The 22,245-nt window shown below is 33.7% G+C and overlaps 4 protein-coding genes and 1 long non-coding RNA gene across 19 annotated transcripts; 3 read left to right on the forward strand and 2 right to left on the reverse strand.

The window, feature by feature from the left end:
* The first annotated feature begins 722 nt into the window (after window positions 1-722).
* LOC17883829 (FK506-binding protein 4) lies at window positions 723-3,244 on the forward strand. Its single transcript, XM_023781251.1, has 11 exons — window positions 723-791; window positions 922-950; window positions 1,029-1,154; window positions 1,258-1,380; window positions 1,484-1,603; window positions 1,693-1,917; window positions 2,008-2,197; window positions 2,530-2,617; window positions 2,711-2,752; window positions 2,842-2,890; window positions 2,995-3,244. Exons 1-11 carry the CDS (start codon window positions 771-773, stop codon window positions 3,074-3,076), a joined length of 1,095 nt encoding a protein of 364 aa, XP_023637019.1. The 5' UTR covers window positions 723-770; the 3' UTR covers window positions 3,077-3,244.
* A 1,198-nt stretch (window positions 3,245-4,442) lies between these two features.
* LOC17881238 lies at window positions 4,443-6,828 on the reverse strand. The gene is made up of 7 exons (XM_023781250.1): window positions 6,633-6,828; window positions 5,994-6,309; window positions 5,500-5,895; window positions 5,244-5,414; window positions 5,074-5,161; window positions 4,833-4,991; window positions 4,443-4,744 (listed from the first exon to the last, which is right to left on the reverse strand). Exons 2-6 carry the CDS (start codon window positions 6,306-6,308, stop codon window positions 4,834-4,836), a joined length of 1,128 nt encoding a protein of 375 aa, XP_023637018.1. The 5' UTR covers window position 6,309; window positions 6,633-6,828; the 3' UTR covers window positions 4,443-4,744; window position 4,833.
* A 1,484-nt stretch (window positions 6,829-8,312) lies between these two features.
* LOC17881820 lies at window positions 8,313-12,437 on the reverse strand. Of its 15 annotated transcripts, none has more exons than XR_002833419.1 (12): window positions 12,146-12,431; window positions 11,962-12,037; window positions 11,732-11,768; window positions 11,495-11,645; window positions 11,293-11,372; window positions 11,119-11,178; window positions 10,960-11,012; window positions 10,606-10,691; window positions 10,237-10,272; window positions 10,003-10,152; window positions 9,595-9,646; window positions 8,455-9,414 (listed from the first exon to the last, which is right to left on the reverse strand). It is a non-coding gene; the product is annotated as an uncharacterized LOC17881820 (long non-coding RNA). The 15 variants fall into 15 exon arrangements; XR_002833418.1 differs by having other exon boundaries at window positions 9,588-9,646; XR_002833413.1 differs by adding an exon at window positions 8,313-8,453 and having other exon boundaries at window positions 9,227-10,152; window positions 12,146-12,437.
* A 3,139-nt stretch (window positions 12,438-15,576) lies between these two features.
* LOC17881083 lies at window positions 15,577-16,779 on the forward strand. The gene has a single exon (XM_006288275.2). The coding sequence runs from the start codon at window positions 15,745-15,747 to the stop codon at window positions 16,564-16,566; it is 822 nt and encodes a 273-aa protein (XP_006288337.2). The 5' UTR covers window positions 15,577-15,744; the 3' UTR covers window positions 16,567-16,779.
* Window positions 16,780-19,529: 2,750 nt separating this feature from the next.
* LOC17884106 lies at window positions 19,530-20,796 on the forward strand. The gene is made up of 3 exons (XM_006289429.2): window positions 19,530-19,699; window positions 19,806-19,967; window positions 20,391-20,796. Exons 1-3 carry the CDS (start codon window positions 19,624-19,626, stop codon window positions 20,393-20,395), a joined length of 243 nt encoding a protein of 80 aa, XP_006289491.2. The 5' UTR covers window positions 19,530-19,623; the 3' UTR covers window positions 20,396-20,796.
* Window positions 20,797-22,245: the final 1,449 nt, after the last annotated feature.

Raw genomic sequence — 22,245 nt, forward strand, 5'->3', positions numbered from 1 at the left:
TCATTGAAATTGACCTGTGACATTGAAACTGAAGCACACCAGTCATTGGTAATTCATAATTAAGCAGGAAAAATCTCCTTGACTAAAGAAGACTATTAAATTATGATTTCATGTCATAGGTTCCTGATAGCTTTTGCAGATTCCATTCAGCAGTTTGATCCCTTAACTACCACCAATGTCAGTAGCTAACCTCAAAACATTAACGCTGGATCGTGTTATATTGATGTTTATAGTTTTCAAGCTGCATCCTCATTATCTTCTTGGTCAAGATTGGTCATGTGCACTTCAACTAGAACACTCTCTCCATATTCTCTAGGCAATGCCACACGATGGCTGTCTTCCATTTTGAAAGGGAAACCACTCGGAGTTTCTTCTACCTTTATTCATTCACACAAGTAGGAGAACAAATAACATTAACAGTGGGAACAGAGAGCTTCACGAAACCTATATGATTTTTTAATTGGAAACACAGAGAAATTCTAAACACGAAAACATGAAAAGGGTAATAATGGTTCAAGTCAATTCCCCCCCCCCCAACGGTTCGGAAGCTTTGGGCTTGGTCCAGGACAGAACTAAGTCTAAGGCCCAATCGTTTGTTGTGAAAATATATACGAAATGATAGCCCAATCCAATAATGACTAGAAAAGGCAAAAAAAAAAAAAAAAAAAAAAAAATAACAACTATAAAATACCCTCTTCAGACCTAATTTTAACCCTAAAATTGTCAAGGGTTGTCGCCTCTCGCTCGTCTCAACCGCTCTACCTACACCCATGGACGACTCCGCCGACGAGGTAATCTTCTTATTATTATTCAGTCTAGAACCCTTTGTTTCTCAATTTGTGGTTTCTTCACAAGTATATATGCATCAAATATACTTCAAGTTTGTAGGGTTTCTGATTAGAGATTTTTTTGTACTTTTAGGGGCTGCATACATTGTTGCCAAAAGTCAGGTAAATTGAATCGATATTTGTCTCTTTTTTTGGGTATATGTAAAAGAAAGATGATATAATATTATCAAATAATGACAGTGACATTGGGAGGGTTACTGTTAGGGGATTTGACACTAGGCTGACTCCTCATGAAGATGTCGAGAGGGCGCTGAGAAAACATTTCACTTCATGTGGAGAGATCACGGATGTTTATGTTCTCAACAGGTTTTGTGGCTTCTTCTTCCTCCATTATTACTTTCCAGCGGAGCTCATTGATGTTTAGCTAAAGAAAACACTTGTTGTTGTTTTTGTTGCTAAATGCATGCAGTCGAGCTCATATATATCTTGTGGGGAAAGACGTAGTCCCTAAGGCCTTGCAGCTTAATGGAAGTGATTTGGGAGGATGGATTGTCTCTGTTAAGCCTTTTCCGTTTTCTGAAAATCCAAACGAGTAAAAACACTGCCTTTTTAATTAATTTTCGTTTGAAGCTTTTAATATGCATGTGAATTGATAATATATATCATCTCGTGAAAAATCCTGTTACTTATTGCAGTAACGTTGTGGTAAAAGTTGAAGGATATGACACTTCCCTTAGTGAGATTGATATCCAGAGCGCTTTGTGTAAGCTGTTCTCTTCATACGGAACGATCAAGGAACTCCTTTTTAGCCAAGGGTTTGTCGTGTCTTCTTCCTCCCATTTTTCCTAATTCTTAAGCTATCAGTCACTCTATCTAATGACCTGTCTTTTCTTGATTTTTACAGCCATGCACTGGCTAATATATGTGGTAAAGACATTGCTGATAAGGCGCCTGAACTTGATGGGAGCGACATGGGAGGACGCAAAATAGCTGTTCGAGTGCTTTATAGACCGAGAATACACACTACCCACATGCGCCGCTGCTACGACGATCAACCTCCTTTTCTCCCACCAAGAACTGCAGTTATTTCCGATACCTCTACCAGTGATGCAGCCATTACACAAAGCAGGTAAGTTGATTGAAAAGTGTGTACCATGGTTCTTCCAAACCTTTTCCTGTCTTTTAAATTGCTGTGCTTTTTCTTTTGGTATTATTGCAGGACTGAAAGCTCCAAGACTCCAGGTAAATCTGTTGAGAAGAAAAGGAAGTTAAGTGAGGAACAGGTTACAACCACATTAAAGAGTAAGGCTATTCCTAGTAGTGTTGAGAAGCAAACACCTGATATAGCTGGGCTCGTTGTTGACGATATATGCTTGGGAAGCGGCAAGAAAGCTGATCCTGGAAAAATGGTATGTGCGCATTTATGTCCTAAACTTTCAAGACATATCTTATCATCACATGATTACTACAATGTCATATAGTCTATTGTACAAGGTGGCAGTCTGGTGAAGAATATGGGTATTTATAGAATTGGTGGTGGATAGGAAGCAAACAAACTAACGCCTTACTGAGACCTAAGCGCATGAAAGAATTATTTGGGATAGGAACTGAACAAACAAACTATTAAGTTGTGGTGAATACTAGATAATATTGTCATTGGGTCTATCACAGTGCGTTAATGTAGTGTGGTTGTAACTTCCAAAATATTTGTTGGAGCTCATTCTATCTTCTCTGAGTGCAGGTAGTAGTCCATTATACTGGAAAGCTGCAGGAAAATGGGAAGATTTTCTATTCTACAAAAAGAAAATTCCCTTATCAGTTTCGTCTAGGTTGGTATAACATTAGATGCGAAAATAAGGGTTTTACTAGTCTGTGACTGTTACTTGGATGCTTATATGCTATTCGTTGCTAATTACATGCAGGTGTTGGAAATGTCCTTCCGGGATTGGATTTTGGCGTTACTGGTAACCTGATTTCTTATTAGTTTTTCTTCACTATATATATGTTTGAATGTGCATCATGTTGTTTTGATAAATCATGGTAAATTTTGAAGGCATGTGTGTTGGTGGCAAAAGAAAGCTCACAATTCCTCCAGCATTGAGGTAAAGCCTTCTTTTCAAATCATTTTGATTTATCTAATTACCGATGTTTTTATGCAACCTTTTGTACGTAATGAAATGATGATAATACTTTGTCTGGCTCACAGGCATTGTGCGGAAGGTTATGGTGACAATATTCCTCCTGACGCTTGGGTGGTGATTGATGTTGAACTGATTAAAGTAAAATAAAAACTTGCTTGGGAACCTTGTTGAATACATGCATAATTAAGTTTAGCTTCCCTTTACTGATGGGTAGTTTTTATTTTTATTGTTTACGACCTTTTGTGTACCTAGCTGACTTACTGTTATTCACATTCACGTTCTTTGGCTTTTTTATTTATCAAGGCGTCCCCATAAGTCAACGTTGCCGTTTCCGTAAAAAGTGTGGGAATTTAGACTGTTTATTCTTTTTCTTTGTTAAGGATTTCTCACAAACTATTAGTGGTTTAGGCAGGTTTGTAGTTGTATAGTGAAATTATCCCATACTCAATCAACTGATTTGGTATCTTTAGCATATAGACATAACATCTATAAATTACTTAATTTGGTTTGATCAGTTTACTCTTTCGCTTCCTCTCTCATGGTCTCACGCACAGTTCCTTCTTTGTCCCCGAACTCTTAAGAAACCAAAAATATACACTTTAATAGAGAAATGAAGCAATATAACTAGCCCACCCGAAGTGATTAAATCGTTTTAAAACCGTGATTTTGAATTACAAGTTTTAGTTTTTATTATAAGAATATGGTGTATACAGACATGTTTAATAGAACTATTTTGGTCATCTATATCACAGTGTACATTTATTTTTTAGTATCAACTATTTCGGGATAAATTTCTGAAAAATGAGTGGATTTTTTAAAAATGAGTGAATTTCTGATGGCCTAAATATATTTTAAACTTCTCCGCCTATTACTTAATTTTTATTTTTAACACAGTTATCATTACTATTGTATTTATAAATGTAGTAAAATTAAAAGTTGTAATTTTAGATTTTATATTTCAAATTGTAAAATGTAAGTAAAACAATTAAAAACCATGATTATAGTTTTGAATGTTTATTTTTAACTTATAATTGTAATAATTTTGAGTGTCTATTTCTTTAGAAAAATGAAGAACACGATATTAAAAACATCGTTTTGTACGTTTTTGTACAGATAATAATCGACGGTTTTGAAATTGTCCGGATATAAAATGTCTTTTTCTCTGTTAATTGGAATATGTTCGATATCTACCGGTTCATAAATGACTGCAAACCTTTCAATTTCTCATCTTACACGTACTAAGTGTCAAGTGTCTTTGAATGGAGTTATTTGACGATTTTCTTCTTAAGCGGCGCAAAGGTGGACTCAAATTGGGCTTCAGTTGTTGTCGTATCTTGTTGAACTTGGCTTTTTGCTACTGTCATGACGAATATCAATAATATCTACTTTTGCGGTGAAAAATAATGTCTAGCTTTTGTAATTTTTTTTGTCTTTTTCATCCTCATTTTGCAATTCTGAAATTTATTCTGAAAATATTTGTCAAATATTTGTGGGAAACAATTTACAAAGACAATTAAAATAAAATAAAATCGCATAAAGAAGTTTAGACTAAATCACATTAAGCGGATGAGTCAAATATATAAAAGATCGTAGTTGTTTACAGATTTCTCCATAACAAACGTGATCATAACCCGAAAAAACTAAGCCAAACGACGCCGAAAAACTTACAAGTCCGATAATAATCCGCAAAAAACTTATAGCCAAACCACTCCGAAAAACTTACAAGTCCGATAATAATCCGCAAAAAACTTAGCCAAACCACTCCCAAAAACTTACAGGTTCTGGCTAAAAATATAGGCAGGGATGAGATCATAGCTGCGGCGAAAGAAATAAAAGAATCATAAACAGTAAGAAATAAAAATGTAATAATAAAAGAAATTCAAGATAACTAATATATACATACCTCATCCCCACAACTTCATGTGACAGCATTCAATTATGGGGCAAGGATACCGAGCAAATTTTAAGTATCCACGATCTCCTACGCCAATGTCACCGTTGCTATCCAGGAATTCGAAGTAGTGGACAAGAGTGCCATCCTCCATTTCATCTACCCCAACTCCTGGGGTACAAGGAAGATTAGCTAAAAGCCTAGCAGTAACCATAAATCGAAATTCCAATTTACTGAGGATGTCAAATATTACCTGTCAAGTTCATGGTATGCAAACGGTTCTTTTTCTTTGGATTCGCTTTAAATGCGTTATACTCTTCGAGGGTTGGTTTAAATATTAACTAACAAACAAAAAACAACAAGATGAAAAACCAGTTATCATCCAAAAAACAAACAAACAAACCAGACCGGACAGATACTTACGTTTCCTTTTTTATTGTTTTCGTAGCTAGGATATATAACAACCGTCGCTGCAATGGAGCAGCCATGCGCATTCATAGCGGAGTCTACAAGCAGCCTGTCCCATGCAGCTTCAGTGTTGTAGTCATCATCGCGGAGAACTTTGAACTCTTCCAGGAAAAAAGGAGGCTCACCCTACCAGGGATGTATAGAAAATTTGTTACTTAATAAATTAAAGATTGGCTATATAGAAAATCACATGGACACAACAGCTACTTACCACTATAGAGGATTTAACCCCCTCACAAGTAAAAAGAGGCTCAGCGTTGAATAGATCATCAAGACTACCATCTGGATGATCCCATTCTGTATGCTCGATAATATAGTCAATGGACAATGATTCCTCCATAGGCAACTTGTTATTGTTCTTGAGGAGAGACTCAAATTGACGACCTAGACCAAAAGCCCAACAAGTGGAACGAATTTGTTCCAAAACAGAAGAGCTAAGAATCCCAGGTTTCAAGATTCTCCAGCTACGAACGGTGATGTTCGCAATACTGTAACGCAAGGCATTTTGAACAGCCATAGGAATCGACGGTAATACATTTCTCCAGAATTTGGACTGCTGATCGTTCAAAGCGTCGTAAGAAGGCCACTTGCACAACTTGTATAAGCCCTGCAAACACAAATCAGATCACATACAAACACAATACTTACTGGCTACTCTTTTTGAAGAAGAACCATATGTTTTTTTTGGATGAAATGAAAACTTACGAGCAAATCTCTAGTGTCGGTAGCTCTTGCTACGGAGAGCATGATTTTGCGTACATGCCTCCGTTTGTTGAAGCTCGCCTCACATCTCATCCGTTGATCGAAGTTAAGGGTAGACTTCGAGAGTACAAGCGGATCCAGTGATTGGACTTGAGCAGGCTCGATCCTTCCAATAACGGATCCAATCTCATTAATCCTTCCCTCCAAGTTATCATAAGTCAACAAAGACACCACTGCTCCCTCCTCATCAACGGATTTGATTTCAATCATAAGAACCCTACCCACATTGGGTGTAGCGCGGCGATGCATGCGCACCATCCTGGTGATAGAGAGAAACAATGAAAGAAGAGGTGCGAATGAGAGAACTTAGGTTTAGAATTTGGGGATTTCGGGGAAAAACTCCTTGTGGGCTTTAAATGGGCTTAGGCCAGCCAAAATGTTGTTGACAAAGATAAGGTAATGAGAAAAAAGAAAAGAGCTTGATGCGAGATTTAACATCTACAAAAACAATTGAGATGTTTTTTGATTTGATATAAGAAAATTTGTGAAGTATGCTAATAAAATTTGAAATAAGAATTCAAAAAAAATGGTTGGTTACAAACAAGAAATATTGTAACTAAAAATATGGTATTCATTACTCACCGGATTTTTTGCAAAGTGGAGGCGAAGATCTAACTAATCCATCAACACGATTTGTCACCACCGACGGAGATTGGCCGCGGTCATCCATCGGAGATTGAAAAAAGAACTGAAGAGATCTAAGATTGATATCGGAACTGAAGAGATCTAAGATTGATACGTATGTGAATTGAAAAGAGAACTCGTAAGATAAAAAGATATATAATGAGAGGACTAGGATTGTTTATATAGAGGAAAGAGGGTTAGGTGAGAGAGATGAGGTCAACAACTTTGCTAATTAAGAGGTGCAGTACCGTGTCAAAATCTTACCCGATTCCACCTTTTTTATTAATTATGATTGGGTCTAAAAATATATATAAAAAGGAAATGAATATGTAAATTCCCGGATTTTACGGCCTTTTACCAGAACTATAGTAATTTATAAATTCAACGAATATGCCAATTTCATTTGATAAAATTTGTATATATATAATCATTAATGTAGATATTGTTTACCGGATATGCTCCAAACCAATTAATAAGCATATTCGTTTTAGTATATACTGTATACTCTTTTCTTTTTTTTTAAGAGAATGTAAATATTTCATCAAAAATATATAACATACCTATAAACCTAGAAAATTTAGTTTGGTAAAACCTATACCAAATAATTTATGGCAAAAAAAATAAAATATGCAAGCATATCTAACACACCAAAAATTTCTGTCCATCCACTCAACCAAACCAGCAAAGCTAAAAAAGTTATCAGTATATGTATATACAAACCATTTTTTTATTAAAAGAAAAAAAGAGAGTATATTCCATGAACCATTAAATTGATTTCATAATTAAAAAGTTTGTCATGATCCAATTAATGTGAAGTTATTTGAATTGGCCGTCTTCAATTTAATATTTTAACACATATTAAAAAAGAATATTTAATTTTAAACTTTATATTACTATTAGTTAATTTATTTCATATCATTAACTAATAAACTAAAATTAGATATTTTATGAAAAACTGTATTAAAAAAAAATTAACACACCAACTAATTTGAAAAAAAAATAATTCATTAACATATTTAATTTTGTGTTCCAAAAAAAAAAAAAAAAACATATTTAATTTGAATTGATTAAATATGCAACCAAATTATAAAAATTATACATTCATATAGCGATTGGGGTCATTTCATAAAATTCTACTGCTAAATCAGTTCATTCAGGAAAAGGAAAAAAAAAAAACCAAAAGGCCAAAACTACCATTGCAATTGCAAGTTAAGAAGAAAAAATGACTGTGGTTGTAAATCCCCCTATAAAAGTTTGTTGCCCAAAAAAAAAACAAAAAAAAAAAAAAAGCTATTTGATGACCATATCTCTACTCATCTAAGTTCAAAAAAAGTTAGTTAATTTGATCCCATAATTTTCTATATAAATATTTTGCATTTATCAAACATTTCCATAGTTTTTTTTTTTTCCTTGTTACCGGCGGATTTGCGTGAGAAACGCACTTCTTCTTTCTAATGAAGGTTTATCATATAAAATGTAAATATCCGAATCCAAATTAGAAAACCTTAAATTAACTTAATTTTTTCAATCGAATTAGATTGAATCTTCATTTTAATAGCAAAATTAAAGTCAAGGTTGGCTTTTGTAATTTTTTTTTCTTACTTAAATAGCAATACGTTTTTCGAGAAAATAAAAGAATCTTACAAGTTACAATGCTGAATTTTATATTATTATTCAGTTATCGAAAGAAAGTACTAGTATTCTCTTTCGTTAGACAAAAAATCTAGTTTAGTGGAAATCGCGTTGTCGACAGTTTAAGGCAAGTGGGACGACACGTGACTGCACCAGAAGAAAATAGTGTATTACTTTATTTTTTTTTGGAAGCGACCGAATTTTATTACACAAGTTTCGGCAAGTGGGATAACTCACGTGAGCGCACCACCACAAGGTCGACAACCCCACCACACAACAAGTGGGAGTAGTACTTTACCTACTTGATTAAAGCAAAATCATTTTTTTTAATAACAATCCTTCGTTTCCTATCCCATGGATTTGAGTTCACGATATGACCGATGTACAAAGATAATGTGATTTACGAAAATTCGTAATCATCCAAACCAGAAAAAAACGATGAAACGAAATTTTATCACGGTTCAGCTTCCACTCTTCCATCTATCTTAAATTCTTAATCAATAAAAAACACATGAAAGATGATATAAAAATAGAATATGTCATGCATCCATGACTGAGACTGAGAGACAAATGTGTCATGAACAAAGAGCAATCCTTATTCATCTGGGTATATCTAACACACAACTTAAAGCAACTATAACCAGAGCTACATTTGTAATGGGAGAGCTTATACGGCAATAAGACTTTGGGATGTTCCTTCACCTAATCCCTTGTTGCTATGAGTTCTTATTCCTACTAACTAAATTAAGATAACCAAACAGAAGAAGTTCACTCATAACCAAGTTATACTGAAGAAATGATGGCGTAGATAACCAAACACAAGAAGTTCACTCATAGCCAAGCTATTTATACTGAAGAAATTATGACGTATATAAAAAACGTAAATATATGGTGCTTAAATATTGAAAATTTAACCATACCTGAGGATCTGCATTGACCTGCTTACCACCGAATCCTGGAGCTTCCATGATATTTCAAGTCAAACTTGATTAGCCAGTACAAACCTCCAAGGTGAGCAATAAGCAATGGCCGTTCCAGTAATATAGCTTTTGTTTCTTCAGGTTTTTGCAGCAGCAATGTTTGTGAGACACCAAACTGTCTCAAGTAACTGCAGTTAGACAGAACTCATATCAAAAGGTTACAAACACCACTCAATTTGTCACTTACAATTAAAGAAAAGCTCACTCATAACCAAGCTGTGTTTAACAATTATGTTATATATATGAAAACATGATTTAAAAATTTAATCATACCTGTGGATCTTCAAGTAGCAATTCTTACCACTTACAATTAATTCTTGAAGCTGCCACAATCCATAGGGATGAATTTGAACAAATAACCTGCATAAACAGAGCCGAAGGAGAAATTTAATCCAAGATGTCTGATACGAATTCCCAACGAAACAGAATCAAATCTCAAAGAAAACAATAAGAAAAGACAAGGATACGGGTATATCAGAAGAATCGTCGTCCTTGCTTGGAACCAGAGAGATGAATCATATACCTGGAGTGACGCACAAAACTTGCTAATTGAAATATTTGCTAATTGACAGTTTTGATATCAGAAACTCCTCTTACCACTGTCACCTCAACGCCTTGAGGCCGAAGATGATCATTTAAATGCACCAAACATGAACAAAGAGCAATCCAATCAGGGTATATCAAAACGCAACTTAAATAACTACAACTAAAGTTACCTTTGTAATGGTGATGGCAATCAGTTCGAACAAGCTTCAACACTTTGGGATGTGCCTTGACCTCCCTCATCCAGAAACCATGATAGATTTTAGTTCTTGATACCAAACTTTGAGTTCTTGTTCCCAATAGCTAGCTACATACAGATGCACCTACAATGAAAAGCTCATTCATAACCAAGCTGTGTTAAGCAGTTATGTTATAAAAACAAAACATGATTTGAAATTTAACCATACCTGAGGATCAACATTTGAACAGTTTACCTGCAAATCCTGCACAAATTAATTCAAGTCAAATGCACTATCAACAACATTCGCGCTTTGTTGTTGAGAGAGCAAAACAGACTGAGACTGAAGAATTAGATTTCTTGATTCCACTTTAATGCTGCAACCAAAGGGTGTTTTGTAAATTAAGGACTTCTTATTACCAGATTTAGATCCCATCATAACCTCACTCATTCACGCTTTAATGTAAGAAGGAAACCAAATACAAAAATCATAAGATCAATCATGACCAAGGGGATGAAGCAAAATCTGAGATAATATCAATTATAAAAACAACTGGACATGATGTTTAAACACTGAAAATTAAATTGACATGCTTACCAGCAATTCCTGACGCTTCCACAATTTTTGTTGTTGGTGAGAGAGCAAAAAGAGATTCCATCATAATCTCACTCCTGCACGCTTTTCTGAAAGAGAGAAACAAAATACAAAAAGTATAAGGTCAATTATAACCAAGGGCATGATTCAAAATCTGATTAGATCAAATCATAAACACATAATAATATTAGTTAATAAGATTTGTAAACTTTTATAACATATCTCACAGATAAACTAAGCAGTAGGTAAAAATAGCCAATTTGTGATCAATCTTCTTCAGGATAGACAGTGTAATCAATTTATGGTCGAGATTGAAGCATATGCTTATTATCAAACAGTAAGAAGAATATCAAATACCACCGAAAGAGACGAAACTAAAACGTCTTTATGTAATGTGCTATCCAACAATCCTGCAAATACAACAAAAGAAAAGAGGGAACGTGAACAGACTGAATGATCTCATCATTACATAATTGGTAAAAACTGTGAAGTTTAGTATCATAGTCAAAACCTAACCTCAATCCAGATTTGGCAACTGAGAACACCTTGAACGATTCTGCTGCTACGTAGATACACCTGACAATATAAACATACCAATGTAAAAAGAAAAGGAAGAATTTGAAATATTTGCTAATTGAAATAGCATACAAGTTGCAAAGTGACAGTTTTGATACGAGAAACGCCTCCTACCACTGTAACCTCAACGCCTTGAGGCCGAAGTTGTTCAAGTAGATACACCATAAGACTGCATCATCTCTGAGTATGTCCACCTGGAATAAACAAAAAATACCTGAGGGCAGAGACAGAGCAAAATCAAAGATGAAGAGAGAGTAATCCGTATTCATCTAGGTAAAATCAAAACACAACTTAAAGCAACAACAATTGAAGTTACCTCTGTAATGATGATGGCAATGAGTTCCAAAGAGCTTCAACACTTGGGGATGTGCTTTGACCTCCCTCATCCAGAAACCATGATAGCTTCTGGTTCTTGATACCAAACTTTGAAATTCTTGTTCCCAGTAGCTAGCTACATAGGGATGCACCTATAAAGAAAAAGCGCACTCAAAACCAAGCTGTGTTGAACAATATGTTATAAAGAAGAAAACATGATCTAAACATTTAACCATACCTGAGGGCTGAGGAACGTCAAGTAGCAGTAGAGTAACCTGCATTGAGAATATAAAGGACCAAACAAAACAGTGAGTGATACGCACAATTAAGTATAGAGGAGGCAAGTAAAATAACCAAGAGCCTAGAAAGTCTCTCTCAATAACATTCGCTTCAGGACAAAAGATAAGAGTGAGATACCAATTAATCAAAACGGTCAGAACTCAGAAGAAACATAAAAGAAGAAGTTACCGTACAACGAGACGAGACTCTATTGTGTTGTGTGCGTCTTCGTGCCATGTCCTAATCACAAGTCCCGTTGAAATTCCTGCATAAACAGAGCCGAAGAAGAAATTTAATCGAAGATGATAGCAATTCCCAAAGAAACAGAATCAAATCTAAAAAAAAACAATGATAAAATTGAAGATAGTATTACTTGTTACAGAGTAGAGTAGCTCACTGGTTTAAGAATAAGATACAAGGATATCAGGAGAACCGTCGTCCTAGCTTGAACCAGAGAGATGGATCATATACCCGTGACGCGCAAAACCTCATAAAAACGATGATGAAAAGAGAATTGATGAACCCTAGACCCAACATCAACGACGGACTGAGAGAAAGAGAGAGAGAACTAAAGAGAATTAGAATCAGAATAGAGAGAAGAAGGAAGAAGATGAACAAAAGTGTAAGAGAGTGTGTGTTTTCCAGTCGATGACAATTTTTGGTTGAGAACCCGAAATCCCTGTTTATATAGAAGATGCTCTCGCTTACAAAAAGGAAATATTTGAACCAAAACAAAAAGGAAATATCTGAAGCATAAGAAAAAGGAAATAACGGTAGTACAAAAAAAAACAAAAAGGAAAATTCACTTAACGTTAATAATTGAGAAAAATGGAAATATCTGAAGCGTAAAATAAATAAAAGGAAATAACTGGTTTGTTCTAAGTAAAAAGGAAAAATACTGAAACGTAATTTAAAAAAAAAAAAAGGAAACTCTCAAACGGTTGTTTAAGGAAAAATGGAAATTCACACTTACGTTGCTTTTAAGCTACTTTTACTAATTCAGAAAATATGGAAATTCACTAACGTTCATAATTGAGAAAAATAAAAATTGGAATTCATTAACGTTAATATTTGAGAAATGAAAATTCACGAAAAAAAGGAAATTCACTAACGTTAGTATTTGAGAAAAATAGGAAATTCACTGTCGTTCATATTTGAAAAAATAGACTTGCGTTTGATTTTAAGCTAGTTTTACTAATTCAGAAATAAAATGGAAATTCACTAACGTTAATAACTGGGGTCATACTAATTGTTTATTCGATTGTTAATTACACTATTTGGTTTCTTTCTCTTTTCCTAATCTCAGTTCACTTAAATCCCCAACTATTCATATGGGATTTTGCTTATGACAAACCCATCTATAAGCCCATCTATTAGCAGATGACAAAAAAAAGCCCATCTATTAGCCCAAAGATTTTCACACTAATTAATTAAAATATTTTTAATTGTATAAGTGTATTTCTTTTGTAACTCATGTTCGTAAATTCTGGGATAATATTTAATATCGATACCAAATAAAAGTATCATCTTGTTCTTTCATACACGATCTTCCATATTCCGACCAAGTTCGTGATAAAAAAAATGTGTGTCTTTGTCCAAACGATAGAAACGTGTATCATACGAGACATTAATTATCTCTCTAGCTCCATTGTTTGATATAGAGTGGATCCTATTTCGATAAAACCAAACCTTAAATAGCTTCTCGAGTTTCCATGTTACTATGATGTCACTACACCTGAGATTGCTAGTTGGATCAAACTCCTATGTCCGGTAACTGTGGAGTAGATACATCTTCAATATTAGGATGGTACTAGTGAGGATGCAAAGTCAAAACATGTGGCTTCGATTATAACTTGTGATGGGAAAGGGAAACACAAAAACATTAGAGAAGATGGTATTACAGATTGGAGATTACCTGTAATGGATGCATGCTACAGAGCTTGAAGATCTGATCAACTGATTCCAACATTTACAACAATGTTGAAACTGAGATAGCAAAGACGATCTTAAACAAAATTAGCTTATTGATTTTATGGACCCTATAGATGGTTTAATACCTTTGATTAAATAATACGTCTGCAAACTGCTAATCTACTTGCTTTGCAACTCTGCATAATTTTTATTGTTTCTGTGACAACGCCGAGTTCTTGAAATTTCTTGATATGTATCAAGATTTAGCTGGTTCAAAATTTATGATTCAATTATTCATGAATATTGTAGAGTTTTAGATTTCTGTGTGTTAACAATAGTTATATAGTCTTTGTAGGTTGGTCTCCTTGTCGTTTTTGTTGTGTCTTCGCTGATCAGTACACGTAAAAGAAGGCAAAACTTTTCTCTGTCTTAAACGGATCTACTTAAAGTCCTCATAAAAACACACATGTGGTGAAAAGTGATATTAATTTGAAGCAATGTTCGAAAACCAAACTCTAATTAGACAAATTGAAAAGTGTCATAAAGGAAACACTTTTATTTATAAGGGTTGAATTTTTTGTTCTATATCATGCTTTTTGCTTTAGTTTGATTTATTTGACTTGGTATGGTCTTTGGTTTATTCAGTTTCACGAAAATTAATTTGAAGAGAAATAAGGGGTTCAGTGTGGTCCTCCTCAATTCGAAGAAACTACTTTGAATGTTTACAACATGAATAGAATTATAGAAACCAAACAAAAAAAAAAACTCGAAATTTGATTTGGTTTAGAATTATTTCAGTTAAGTTCCATTTTCCCATTCGTTATTTATGTTTAGGTTATATGTGGCTAAAAAGGAATAAATTGGTTTTTTCGTGAAAACAATAAATGAATTTTGGGTTGATGTTTCTGAATGGGTTACTCTAGTGAGATAATATTGCTAGTGGGAGACATGAGTTGATATGGGAGAGTTGAGTGTTGCTTTAGTTTGTCCAAACAGATTTTCACTTTATGTTTTAGTCATTTCCAAATCATAACATCAAAAGCTAGGTCAAATTCATACTTCATATGTTCCTAATTTATTTTCTTTTATCAAGGATTCTGCTTTTAGACCATCAACTTCTAGTGATCTCTTATTATTATTATTGGCCTATATACTGCAATCTTTTTGGAATTGGGTCCATTTTTTTCTTATAATATCAGCTTTAAGTTTATGGTTTAGAACAATGTTATTTGTAGAGAAATTACGTACATATATGTATTATGGTTGATTTGTCCTAAGCATGTGTATGCAATCTTTTGGGGTTTTTATGGAAATAAAAATTATTTCAAAATTTTGTGGACATGAAATGTTCAAAATGTACTCATTGGATTAGAAGTCTTCCCTCAATGTCTTGTTTTGTCGGATGTTAAATTCTACGAATGACGGAGAGAGACCGTAATATATGAAAACTGTATTTGTGCCATACAAAGTGATCACTATACTAAAAGTCTTATTTTTTCCTAGTCGATGATGATAATTAGCGACATCTTAAGAAGCAAAAAGGGGTTTCGTTTCACACTTAACAAAACGACACCAATCAATAATTAAACTAAGAAACTTAGATTTAATTTTCCTATAAGATTCGTTTGAAAGCAGTCAAAGTCGTACAGAAACAAGATTAATAAAAAGAAAGAACTAAAGTGTATATTGAGTAATTTTTTTTGGTTGGAATCTTAAAGAGTAAGTAATTTGGTTTACCCATATCTATATGCACTTATTAATCTACCAATGAATAGGGAACCACAAAAATGTTAAAAAAAAATTAAAGTGGTAGATTAAGAAGTTAATCTCCACAATAAGTAAGCAATTTACAATAAATTAAAGTAAACTACCTATAAAGTGGTAGATATCATAAAGACTCTAAAATCTATTCGTCCGTTGCGAATAGTAATGTTTTATTTAAAAATCATAAATAAAATAAAAACGTAAGAAAAAAAAGACCAAGTGAAGACAAAACGGAGCAGAGAAGAAAAGAGTAAAGAGAGAGAGAGAGCGGAGCAGAGTAAAAAGGGAAGAAGAGAGATGATGATTTCTCGGAGACCCGTTTCGAGTCCGGGTCGGGTCGAGAAATATCCACCGCCTTTTATGGGTTTTCTGAGGAGTAAGAGTAACGGCGGCAGTACAAGTAGAAGTAGAAGCCGGAGCAGAGGAAGGTCACGCGCGAGTCCTCTCTTCGTTCGCCGGAATAAATCCGCTGCTGCGGTGACTCAAGAACCGTCGTCTCCTAAAGTTACTTGCATGGGTCAAGTCCGAGTCAAGCGATCAAAGCCCAAAATTAAACCCGAATCTCGAGATAACCCGACCCGACGACGGTGTAAGTGGATCCGAGACGCGCCGTTTTATAACAAACTCGCCGAGAAGATCAAAACGTTGTCGTTTAGGCCTAAATGGAGATTGTTTTCGTTTCCCTGTTCTCGTCAGGCATCGAAGGAGAAAGATTCTCCGATAACCCAATTAGACCGTCCGGCGACGGAATCAATCGAAGAAATTAAAGAGGAAATCGAAGAAGAAGAAGAAAAATTCGAAATCCCTAAATTATTCGTGTCTCCGGCAACAACGCCGCCGTTAAACGCTCTTTTGTTAACGAGAAGCAGATCTGCACCGTACAGATCGTCGTCGTTGGCTTATAGATTCTGGGAAGAAAACAACCAACGAGAAGCTGAATTACAACAAAACGTGATTCCAACCGAGAAAAGCAATGGTGTTCACGAGTCGGAGAATGTTGATAGAGATAAAGTAGAGATAACGGAGTTAGAGTTGATACGGCGGCCGGTGTTGACAAGGAGCAAATCGGAGCCGGCGAGGATCGGGGGAGAAGAAGATGAGGGTGTTGCTTCCGGATGAAGAAGAAGGTTAGGGGTAGGGTTTAGGGTCTCTCTTCTCTCTCTCCATCACGTGATTGATTATTTCACTACTAATTTTTAATTAATCGATTTAATTGTCATTGTTTAGGAATGAATTGACTTTTGTTTAGATACAGAGGAAAACAATTTGTAACTGTATAGTAACATAAGGTGTGTAAGTATGTGTATTCAAAAATATAAAATGTTTAACAATACATTTTATAAAAACGTTTTGAAATTGTAAAATTTACATTATCTGTTTTGTTTCCATATAATTTGTGTGCTATTTGTAAAATTCGAGAATTTTAAACCGTATTACAGATCTTGATTGTGTTTTACGTTGGTCTAAACTTGAAAGTGTAGAATGTACTACACATAAGAGTTTGAGCAAACCACAAAGTACAGCCGAATCTAGTTAATAAATTTAATAAGTAGATATTTTATATTTCCTTTTGACCAAAAAAAAAAAAAAAAAAAAAAAAGATATTTTATATTTCCTATATCTTTTCTTTTTTTTTCTTTTTTTTTTGGTAAACAATATTTCCTATATCATGTTGTGAAAAGGCTTGTTCTGGCCCAAATTGTTTATGGGCTTATATATTATTTCGAAACTATGACGAACTGAGTGGCCCAAAAATGTAAAAACAAACTAATTCAGAATTAACCTTCATAAATATACTAATCCAATATAGATAATTGATCCATCTACTATGTTATAATGCATGGTATAATATATATGGAAAAAACAAAAAAAATGGGTGGGTGTGAAAATGAAAGGAGACGTGCCTTAGCTTAAGGGGAAAAAAGAAAAGAAGAAAAGAAAGACACAGCCATGAAATAGCTGTAGAGAAGGAGGATATGGACCCTATATACAATTTATGATATATATATTATGAATAAGAAAGAACCAAAGAAGATGTTAGACAAAATCATTTATGGACTTCTCTCTCACACACTCAACTCATATAATTACAGAAATATTTCAATTGAGTTCCCCAAGACTGAGACATCTCTGGAATGACGATCACCGATATATATATTTATTATCTTCAAGTTTCAACTCTTCTTTCAATTTGTAGCATCCCATTTTGATGAAAACTGGTGCGTGATTGGCTTTTTTTTGTGTGTGCAGATTTGACTGATTGGTATTGGTATGGTTTTTGTTTATTTTTCATACTTCAGTTAGTAGAAAATCTAGCTCTTTTCGCATATTTCAGTACGTACGGTGTAATTAAAGAAGAAACATCGTATTGGCATTTTGAATTTTACTTATGAAGTCAAAGGGTATTCTTTTTATAAACTATGAGACTCTAAAGTCTGATCCAAAAAGGTCAATCATATACATTGCAATGTACGGAATGTACGTACTTTGGGTTATACTATAATAATAGTATTCAGTACTGATGATATGAAGTTTTCAAAAGCTAGTCTAGTTCAAGGTCCAACTTGAACGTATCCATTTATATATATGATTTATTGCTGATCAGATACTACTTTACCATTTCTTAAGTTACTAACCAAATCACTATAGTGTGAAACAATTTATAACATCAATTACTACTTGTAAGTTGTAACCATATTATATATATATATGTAAATCAAATACAAAACGAACACGACAGTTTTTTTTTTTTTTTTTTGCCGAATACAAATCCTTTGGAATATGTACGTACCGTCTTACATATTGTAGCAACTAAATGTATATTTTTTCATAGGATTAATATTATCATCCTAATTATATAAATAATACTACGTACGTATACTTGTTACATAATAACTTATTACATGAAAAAGGGAATATAAAAGAGAATATGATAATATATCAAATTTGGGGGGGTGCACGATCCATCCATCGACCGACTTGAAATAAATGGGAAGGTAGAGAGAGTACAGAGAGATGTACAGTTGTAACACATTAGTGTGGGGAATAGATTGATATATAGATAGGAGGAGAATTGCATATATATATATAACATTAACATCTCCCTCATTCAATTTTGTTTTCGTCATTAAACTCCCAATTTATATAATGTTTCAACTTCATACCAGCGATATTTCTCCAAATCAATATATAAATGTTTTTTTGTTTTTTTTTTTTTGCATATATATAGGCGACTTTTAAAATATGTATATCACCGCCAAAATACAATAACTACGAATTTGAATGTACGTACCGGTTTTTCTAACGACATTTTTCTATTTTATAAACTTTATTTTTCTAATATACAGTATGCTGGTTTTTGTGTACTGTGTTAAGTAATGATACTACTACTACTACTTGATCCATATTTAACTTTTATAAATAAATGAACAGTACTATATATTGTTCAATAAATACGCCTGGATGCATACATGCCACAACAAGAAGTGATGAGTAGCTAGCTAGATTGGAACACGAATTCAGCTTCGAAGCCATGACACTGAAAGCTAATATTGTCCCAGCTCACACATGAACTTGTCTCTTTTCTTTTTCCCCATTTTGCGTTAAAATATTTATGAACGATCGTGAAAAACCATTACTCTTTATTGGTCCAAACTTTTTTTTACAGTCCATATGTCATCCTTTTTGCCCACCTAATATAAGAGCACACTGTTCAAGGCTGATCTTTAGACGAGTAGCATATAAATTCATTGATACAAATAACATAAAACATGATTCAGATGAGAGAGTATGTATAAGATAGATCATGGATATCTAAATTTTGCTAAACGCATTATAAACACAACTTTTTGCATGGAAATATCTATTATATTGTTCCACTTCCATTAGATCACCTAGTATAATTTTAGTAAATCGGGGATTAAATACAAATTAAAGTTAGACATTTTTACTTATCTGTTTTGATTATTTTTAGTTCAAAGAATAAAAAATAAAATAAAATGGAAAAACATGACACGTTTATCAGTCCACGTTATATATAAATATGGCCATCATGTACCCGTAACGTTACCATTGAAAACAAAAAACACTGATTGGGTTTTGTCATAAAAACAAAACAAGAAGAAGAAAGAAGCGATAAAAAATCTGAAAACTTGTGATAGTGTTTACTCACAGATAATGAAAATGAAATCGACCGTCGTCATGAGTTTCCTCATCATATACCTCCTCCTTGCAGTGCCTTGCTTCGCCAAAGGTACTTTTGTTCTTTCTTTTTTTTTTTTTTTTTGTGTGTGTGTAGAACCCTTACTTATTTGTATATTAATACGTCGTTTTGTACGTATAATAATATTCATGATCAGAGCAAACGTTAACGGATTCAGAGGTGTACGAGATCGATTACAGGGGGCCGGAGACTCATAACTCTAGACCTCCGCCGGAGACTATACACGGCAAGCCACCGTACATCCACCATAAAAACCCCGCCGCCGCTGGATCGGCCGGTGCTCATGTAGGAGGAAAGAGTAAGTTGTGTTATCCATCCATATATACTGTATTTTTATGTATTTATAGTACTGTAGTTAGGTGAATATATCAGTCTTCTGGGTTCATTATTTCTTTATAATATATTATAAAAAGGTAAGTAACAATCATTTAATGGTATGTGTATTATTAAATGATACCCTTTCTTCTTCTTCTTCAACAATATTCAGATGATAAACCATAAAGGATTAATCAATTGATTAGGGTTTGTGTGTTACACTGAGAGACTAGCTAAAGGAAAATCATCAAAAAGAAGTGTAAAAAACATGATAGCACAAGTTGATTACATGGACTTGATCAGCTCATATATGCTAATATTTTTCAATCAACAACATATATATCGTCGTGAATATGTTTCCATTGTAATTTTGATTTATGTTCTCTTACTCTCTATTTATCTGCAGACTAGAGAGTGACTACGAGAGCTTCTCTGATCCAAGGAGAAGGGAGAGATATCGTCGCAGAAGCTTCAAGTTAAAGAGGAAGTGTTGTGATATATTTAAGTATTAATTATGAGTAATTAATGATTGGGGTACAGAGTTATTCATATACCTTAATACATATTTATATGATCATCGATGTGAGATCAGCACTGTTAGTGTGAATAAACACACACACTACTCTCCTGATGTTATGTCCGGTCTTTTCTTTTCTTTCTTTATTTTTCTCTTCATGCACCGTTCTCTATGTGTCATTATTATTTTTTCGGTCTGAATCTTTAATTTTAATTAAAACCATATATATTCAGATTAATTCAGGGTAATATATGTGTCACCAAATAAATATCAGCAATAATTATTTATTTAACTAGTTGTTTGTTTATAAAATAGACATATGGAACTCATCAGATCTTTTATTTGAATCCTTTAATCTAGCTAGTTTATATTCCACTAGGGCATGTTCATCATCATGGGCAAGAGATACGGATGACTATGAGAAACCGATAGTTACATATAAAATTTCAACTCTTCAAAAAAATAGACCTTTCAACAATTCAACTTCAAGTATGCAAGGTGCCAAGGTCCGACACAATTCACAAAGTTATCATTGACGACTGAGGCTTTTTTTTTTTTTGTCTTCTTTTGGTATGAGATGAAAACTAGCAAAATATAAGAGTCTGTATTATTATACTTGTGCATGTATATCAGATTAAAATTCATGATCAATCATATGATCCTGTATCGAGTAATCTAAGACACTGGATCCATATGGGACACACTTCATCAGAAGTTGACCCACCTTTTAATATCACTTCCCTCAATCATTTCATTTTAAATTTGGACCATGTTGGTATTATTTAACACAATATTCAGACAGTACCGTTCATCATGCCTCTCACATGAGATTTGAGAAGATTGGAATAATGAAATCATCACAACTAATCCATTATTGTCCTCTTACTGGGCTGCCACAAGCATACCTTTAAAAGCCCCAAGTAATTAGTCTTTAAATACTACACAATTGGATCGAGCCCTAAAACCAAAAAGCGTCCAAGTCCGGTTAATTTTCAACTTTCATATAACTCCAAACCTAAGTTCTTCTTCTGACTTAATTTTGCTGCCTTTATAATAATGAAGTTATACCATCTATTTAAAAATTACATGAATTAGAGACTTAGATCTCCGACTATGCAACTCAAATATATAATTACACACCCTGTTAAACTAGTGTAAGGGCCAATGCTTCACCACTCATAATAAAAAGTTTGTTAAAAGTTTTGATTTGATGTATAATATGTATCGTATATTGATTGGTGTAAGAGATATTAGTAAGATTCCCATTTAGTGTATGCTACTCTTTTATGATTATGACCATCCTCTCCATTTCCTAACATCTTTTATTTTTAGTTATCTTTTTGTTTTTCTAAACTTTGCCATTCTTCTACTCAATCTCTGGTTCCCCTCTCCATTATTATATATCTATTTCACGAGATATTTACGATTTTGTTAATATATACAATGTAGCCGTTAACTTGGACATGAAATTAATAATTAATGCCGTGAGTTTATACAAATACAATTCAACCCAAATTGATATTATTCTAGTCACACAACGCTCTGAAAGCGAACAATAATTTATTTGTGTGATAAGAGTGGTCTATGTGATATATTGAAATGATGATTACCCAAATAGGTTATACATTTTTTTTTTTTTTTCCTGTGCTCCCACTTGTAGTTTAAGTAGTTATGGACATGGGACCAATCTCTAAACCTTTTCTGATACAGTAGAATCTCTTATCAAATTCAAAGTATAGAAAGC

This window comes from Capsella rubella, unplaced genomic scaffold (genome assembly GCF_000375325.1).
Source record: "Capsella rubella cultivar Monte Gargano unplaced genomic scaffold, Caprub1_0 scaffold_6, whole genome shotgun sequence".
Classification (NCBI taxonomy): domain Eukaryota; kingdom Viridiplantae; phylum Streptophyta; class Magnoliopsida; order Brassicales; family Brassicaceae; genus Capsella; species Capsella rubella.